Genomic DNA, 7500 nt, shown 5'->3' on the forward strand with positions numbered 1-7500 from the left:
ACAGAGAGAGAGAAATACAGACAGACAGGTACACAGAGAGAGAGATACAGGCAGACAGACAGGTACACAGAGAGAGACACACAGGCAGACAGACAGGTACACAGAGAGAGAGAGACAGGTTTACATGTGGCCAACAGGTAGCGAGCCTCCTCTGACCTCACTGCAGACAGACAGGTACACAGAGAGATAGGACAGGCAGACAGACAGGTACACAGAGAGAGAGAGACAGGTTAACATGTGGCCAACAGGTAGAGAGAGGCCTCCTCTGACCTCACTGCAGACAGACAGGTACACAGAGAGAGAGAGACAGGTTAACATGTGGCCAACAGGTAGAGAGCCTCCTCTGACCTCACTGCAGACAGACAGGTACACAGAGAGAGAGAGACAGGTTAACATGTGGCCAACAGGTAGAGAGCCTCCTCTGACCTCACTGCAGACAGACAGGGTACACATAGAGAGAGAGAGACAGGTTAACATGTGGCCAACAGGTAGAGAGGCCTCCTCTGACCTCACTGCAGACAGACAGGTACACAGAGAGATAGGACAGGCAGACAGACAGGTACACAGAGAGAGACACACAGGCAGAAAGACAGGTACACAGAGAGAGAGACACACAGGCAGACAGACAGGTACACAGAGAGAGAGACACACAGGCAGAAAGACAGGTACACAGAGAGAAAGACACACAGGCAGACAGGTACACAGAGAGAGAGAGACAGGTTTACATGTGGCCAACAGGTAGCGAGCCTCCTCTGACCTCACTGCAGACAGACAGGTACACAGAGAGATAGGACAGGCAGACAGACAGGTACACAGAGAGAGAGAGGACAGGTTAACATGTGGCCAACAGGTAGAGAGCCTCCTCTGACCTCACTGCAGACAGACAGGTACACAGAGAGAGAGAGACAGGTTAACATGTGGCCAACAGGTAGAGAGCCTCCTCTGACCTCACTGCAGACAGACAGGTACACAGAGAGAGAGAGACAGGTTAACATGTGGCCAACAGGTAGAGAGCCTCCTCTGACCTCACTGCAGACAGACAGGTACACAGAGAGAGAGAGACAGGTTAACATGTGGCCAACAGGTAGAGAGCCTCCTCTGACCTCACTGCAGACAGACAGGTACACAGAGAGAGAGAGACAGGTTAACATGTGGCCAACAGGTAGAGAGCCTCCTCTGACCTCACTGCAGACAGACAGGTACACAGAGAGAGAGAGACAGGTTAACATGTGGCCAACAGGTAGAGAGCCTCCTCTGACCTCACTGCAGACAGACAGGTACACAGAGAGAGAGAGAGACAGGTTAACATGTGGCCAACAGGTAGAGAGCCTCCTCTGACCTCACTGCAGACAGACAGGTACACAGAGAGAGAGAGAGACAGGTTAACATGTGGCCAACAGGTAGAGAGCCTCCTCTGACATCACTGCAGACAGACAGGTACACAGAGAGAGAGAGACAGGTTAACATGTGGCCAACAGGTAGAGAGCCTCCTCTGACATCACTGCAGACAGACAGGTACACAGAGAGAGAGAGAGACAGGTTAACATGTGGCCAACAGGTAGAGAGCCTCCTCTGACCTCACTGCAGACAGACAGGTACACAGAGAGATAGGACAGGCAGACAGACAGGTACACAGAGAGAGACACACAGGCAGAAAGACAGGTACACAGAGAGAGAGACACACAGGCAGACAGACAGGTACACAGAGAGAGAGACACACAGGCAGAAAGACAGGTACAGAGAGAGAAAGACACACAGGCAGACAGGTACACAGAGAGAGAGATACAGGCAGACAGACAGGTACACAGAGAGAGAGAAATACAGACAGACAGGTACACAGAGAGAGAGACACACAGGCAGACAGACAGGTACACAGAGAGAGAGACACACAGGCAGAAAGACAGGTACACAGAGAGAGAGACACACAGGCAGACAGGTACACAGAGAGAGAGATACAGGCAGACAGACAGGTACACAGAGAGAGAGAAATACAGGCAGACAGACAGGTACACAGAGAGAGAGATACAGGCAGACAGACAGGTACACAGAGAGAGACACACAGGCAGACAGACAGGTACACAGAGAGAGAGAGAGACAGGTTTACATGTGGCCAACAGGTAGCGAGCCTCCTCTGACCTCACTGCAGACAGACAGGTACACAGAGAGAGAGTGACACACAGGCAGACAGACAGGTACACAGAGAGAGAGACAGGCAGACAGAAAGTACAGAGAGAGAGACAGGCAGACAGACAGGTACACAGAGAGAGAGAGAGACAGGCAGACAGACAGGTACACCGAGAGAGAGACAGGCAGACAGACAGGTACACAGAGAGAGAGAGACAGGGCAGACAGACAGGTGTTACCTTCAGCATAGAGTCTCTCAGCGAGGAAAACAGCGTCCAGGTAGGCGTAGTGGTTCAGAGCCTGCCACACTGCAGCCTGGAGAGAGAGAGAGGCAGGTGGTCATTATAACATCACTTCTATTATTATACCAGTCTGACCAGTCTGATACCAGTCTGACACCAGTCTGACACCAATCTGACCAGTCTGACCAGTCTGATACCAGTCTGACCAGTCTGATACCAGTCTGATACCAGTCTGACACCAGTCTGACACCAATCTGACCAGTCTGACCAGTCTGATACCAGTCTGATACCAGTCTGACACCAGTCTGACACCAATCTGACCAGTCTGACCAGTCTGATACCAGTCTGATACCAGTCTGACACCAATCTGATACCAATCTGACCAGTCTGATACCAGTCTGATACCAGTCTGACACCAATCTGACCAGTCTGATACCAGTCTGACACCAGTCTGACACCAATCTGATACCAATCTGACCAGTCTGATACCAGTCTGATACCAGTCTGACCAGTCTCATACCAGTCTGATACCAGTCTGATACCAGTCTGATACCAATCTGACACCAATCTGACCAGTCTGATACCAGTCTGATACCAGTCTGACCAGTCTCATACCAGTCTCATACCAGTCTGATACCAGTCTGACACCAGTCTGACACCAATCTGATACCAATCTGACACCAGTCTGATACCAGTCTGACACCAATCTGACCAGTCTGATACCAGTCTGACACCAGTCTGACACCAATCTGATACCAATCTGACCAGTCTGATACCAGTCTGATCAGTTATGGAGGAGGAGGTGTGATGGAGGAGGAAGAGTGATGGAGGAGGAGTGATGGAGGATGAGGAGGTGTGACGGAGGAGGAGTGATAGTGGAAGAGGAGGTGTGATGGAGGAGGTGTGATGGAGGAGGAGGTGTGATGGAGGAGGAGGGTGTGATGGAGGACGAGGAGGTGTGATGGAGGAGGGTGTGATGGAGGAGGAGGTGTGATGGAGGAGGAGTGATGGAGGAGGTGTGATGGAGGAGGAGGAGGAGGTGTGACGGAGGAGGAGTGATAGAGGAGGAGGTGTGATGGAGGAGGAGGTGTGATGGAGGAAGAGGAGGTGTGATGGAGGAGGAGGAGGTGTGATGGAGGAAGAGGAGGTGTGATGGAGGATGAGGTGTGATGGAGGATGAGGTGTGATGGAGGAGGAGAAGTGATGGAGGAGGTGTGATGGAGGAGGAGGAGGTGTGATGGAGGAGGATGAGGAGTGATGGAGGAGTGATGGAGGAGGTGTGTTGGAGGAGGAGGAGTGGTGGAGGAAGAGGAGGTGTGATGGAGGAGGAGTAGTGATGGAGGAGAAGTGATGGAGGAGGAGGAGTGATGGAGGAGTGTGATGGAGGAGGAGGAGTGATGGAGGAGGAGGAGGTGTGATGGAGGAGGAGGAGGTGATGGAGGAGGAGTAGTGATGGAAGAGGTGTGATGAGGAGGAGTAGTGATGGAGGAGGAGGGATGGAGGAGGAGGAGGTGTGATGGAGGAGGAGGATTGATGGAGGAGGAGGAGTGATGAGGAAGAGGAGTGATGAGGAAGAGGTGTGATGAAGGAGGAGGAGTGATGGAGGAGGTGTGATGGAGGAGTAGGAGGTGTGATGGAGGAGGAGGAAGTGTGATGGAGAAGGAGGAGTGATGGAGGAGGAGGGATGGAGGAGGAGAAGGTGTGATGGAGGAGGAGGTGTGATGGATGTGGAGGAGGAGGTGTGATGGATGAGGAGGAGGAGTGATGAGGAAGAGGAGTGATGAGGAAGAGGAGGTTCGATGGAGGAGGTGTGATGCAGGGAGTAGTGATGCAGGAGGAGGTGGTGTGATGGAGGAGGAGGTGTGATGGAGGAGGAGGAGTGATGGAGGAGGAGTGATGGAGGAGGAGGTGTGATGGAGGAGGAGTGATGGAGGAGGAGGAGTGATGGAGGAGGAGTGATGGAGGAGGAGTGATGGAGGAGGAGGTGTGATGCAGGAGTAGTGATGGAGGAGGAGGTGTGATGGAGGAGGAGTGATGAGGAGGAGGAGTGATGGAGGAGGAGGTGTGATGAGGAAGAGGAGGAGGAGTGATGGAGGAGGTGTGATGCAGGAGTAGTGATGGAGGAGGAGGAGGTGTGATGGAGGAGGAGTGATGGAGGAGGAGTGATGGAGTAGGAGGAGTGATGGATGAGGAGGTGTGATGGAGGAGGAGGTGTGATGGAGGAGGAGGAGGTGTGATGGAGGAAGAGGAGTGATGGAGGAGGTGTGATGGAGGAGGAGGAGTGATGGAGGAGGAAGTGTGATGGAGGAGGAGTAGTGATGGAGGAGGTGTGTGATGGAGGAGGAGTGATGGAGGAGGAGGTGTGATGGAGGAGGAGTGATGGAGAAGGTGTGATGGAGAAGGCGTGATGGAGGAGGAGTGATGAGGAAGATTGATGGAGAGGAGAAGGTGTGATGGAGGAGGAGGAGTGGTGAGGAGGAGGAGGTGTGATGGAGGAGGAGGATTGATGGAGGGGGAGTGATGAGGAAGAGGAGTGATGAGGAAGAGGAGGTGTGATGAAGGAGGAGGAGTGATGGAGGAGGTGTGATGGAGGAGTAGGAGGTGTGATGGAGGAGGAGGAAGTGTGATGGAGAAGGAGGAGTGATGGAGGAGGAGGGATGGTGGAGGAGAAGGTGTAGTGGAGGAGGAGAAGGTGTGATGGATGAGGAGGGAGGAGGTGTGATGGATGAGGAGGAGGAGTGATGAGGAAGAGGAGGTTCGAGGGAGGAGGGGTGTGATGCAGGAGTAGTGATGGCAGGAGGAGGTGGTGTGATGGAGGAGGAGGTGTGATGGAGGAGGAGGTGTGATGGTGGAGGAGTGATGGAGGAGGAGGAGTGATGGAGGAGGTGTGATGCAGGAGTAGTGATGGAGGAGGAGGTGTGATGGAGGAGGAGTGATGGAGGAGGATGAGTGATGGAGGAGGAGGTGCGACTGGAGGAGGAGGAGTGATGAGGAAGAGGAGTGATGAGGAAGAGGAGGAGGAGTGATGGAGGAGGTGTGATGCAGGAGGTAGTGATGGAGGAGGTGGAGGTGTGATGGAGGAGGAGTGATGGAGTAGGAGGAGTGATGGATGAGGAGGTGTGATGGAGAGGAGTGATGGAGGAGGAGGTGTGATGGAGGAGGAGTGATGGAGGAGGAGGTGTGATGGAGGAGGAGTGATGAGGAGAGGAAGTGATGGAGGTGGTGATGGAGGAGGAGGAGTGATGGTAGGAGGTGTGATGGAGGAGGAGGAGTGATGGAGGAGGAAGTGTGATGGAGGTGAGTAGTGATGGAGGAGGTGTGATGGAGGAGGAGGAGTGATGGAGGAGGAGGTGTGATGGAGGAGGAGGTGTGATGGAGGAGGAGTGATGAGGAAGAGGTGTGATGAGGAGGAGGAGTGATGCAGGAGTAGTGATGGAGGAGGAGGAGGTGTGATGGAGGAGGAGTGATGGAGGATGGTGTGATGGAGGAGGAGGAGTGATGAGGAAGAGGAGTGATGAGGAAGAGGAGGTGTGATGAGGAGGAGAGTGATGGAGGAGGTGTGATGCAGGAGTAGTGATGGAGGAGGAGGAGGTGTGATGGGAGGAGGAGTGATGGAGGAGAAGGAGTGATGATGGAGGAGTGATGGAGGGGAGGAGGTGTGATGGAGAAGGTGTGATGGAGAAGGCGTGATGGAGGATGAGGAGTGATGGAGGAGGAGGTGTGATGAGGAAGAAGAGTGATTGGAGGGAGGTGTGATGGTGGAGGAGGAGTGTTGGAGGAGGAGGAGTGATGGAGGAGGAGGTGTGATGGGAGGAAGAAGAGTGATGGAGGAGGAGTGATGGAGGAGGAGGTGTGATGGAGGAGGAGGAGGTGTATGACGTAATATAACATAATATAATATAAACATATAATAATAATTATAAACAAACATTAAGCAGTAGCAGCTGAGCTGTGACGTCACATATATCAACATGTTTGAGCTTCTGATCTAAATGATCAGCTGGTCGATCAGCTGACCTGGTTAATAAGAATAATTGACGTCATCATTAAGGCTGTATTGATTATTATTGATCACGACTGATTGATGATGTATTGTGTGTGACGTCAGATGACCTGCAGGTGAGCAGTGTGACGTGATGACGTGTTTCCGGTAATAAACAGCTGTTTATGCTAACAGTAACAAACATGGCAGCTAACCAGCTGTTAGCCTGTAGCTAGCTAACCTGCTACACTGTCATCAGCTGATCTATATAGCTGATCAATAAAGCTGATCAATAAAGCTGATCAATAAAGCTGATCATGTTTATTTATCATCAATATGAAGCTTCACTCTGATGCTGACTGAAGCCGCGCAGCTACAGTTAGCAGGTAACTGTTAGCATTAGCAGCTAACATTTAGCAGCGCCAATAATATCAAACTACATCTGAAACCTCTGTGACGTCACACGTGTGTTGTCACAGCCGTGATCAATACCCGGTATCAATCAGTTAAATGATCAATAACCCGATGATCAGCTGATCTCTAAGCAGGGTTAGCATTCAGTCAGTTTACCGCTGTTAGCATGATGCTAGCATGCTAGCTGTTAGCATCATAGCTTATCTGCACCGGGACGTTGTTACGGTTGGACCGAGTCACACCAGAACCAGCACCGGGCAGATAACCGGAGCCCCGGCCCGCAGAGCCCGGTGCTCTGCAGCTGCCAGGTGACGCTGCTCTCCGGTTCTCCGGTTAGCTGCTCGGTGCTGGTTCTGCTGTAACTCGGTAAACTGTCGGTGTTACCGGGAGTCTGACCTGTGAACCGGAACCGGTAACGGGTTACCGTGCTGACCGGTACGGCTCCTCCCGGGACCGGGCTCCCCGTGATGACCAGGTCTAATAACCGATGTTAGTGCTAATAACGCCGGTACACCGGGCCGGGCCTAGCCTTGAGGCCGGGACGGAGGAGCCATCACCGGGCTCCGGTAACGTCCCCCCTGGCTCCGGTAACGTCCCGGGCTCCCGGTAACGTCACCGGGCTCCGGTAAAGCTCCGCTGTCCGGTGATGGCACCGAGCTATTACCTGGACCGGTTCCTGCAGCACCGTCATCCCGCTCTCGCGCTGTCCGGTTCGGCTCTTTCTTCAGGAGGAGCAGC

At 52.9% G+C, this 7500-nt stretch overlaps 1 protein-coding gene across 1 annotated transcript in view; it reads right to left on the minus strand.

Annotated features, from left to right (window-relative positions):
- The window catches only part of cdc27 (cell division cycle 27), a 19565-nt gene that overhangs the window by 12018 nt on the left and 47 nt on the right, over window positions 1-7500 (minus strand). Inside the window, 2 exon segments of the mRNA XM_062439167.1 lie at window positions 2364-2439; window positions 7427-7500. The exon segment at window positions 7427-7500 is cut by the window's right edge and continues 47 nt beyond it. Coding sequence (XP_062295151.1) covers window positions 2364-2439; window positions 7427-7453 — 103 coding nt within the window. The 5' untranslated portion in view covers window positions 7454-7500.

This window comes from Scomber scombrus, chromosome 18 (genome assembly GCF_963691925.1).
Source record: "Scomber scombrus chromosome 18, fScoSco1.1, whole genome shotgun sequence".
Taxonomy (NCBI): domain Eukaryota; kingdom Metazoa; phylum Chordata; class Actinopteri; order Scombriformes; family Scombridae; genus Scomber; species Scomber scombrus.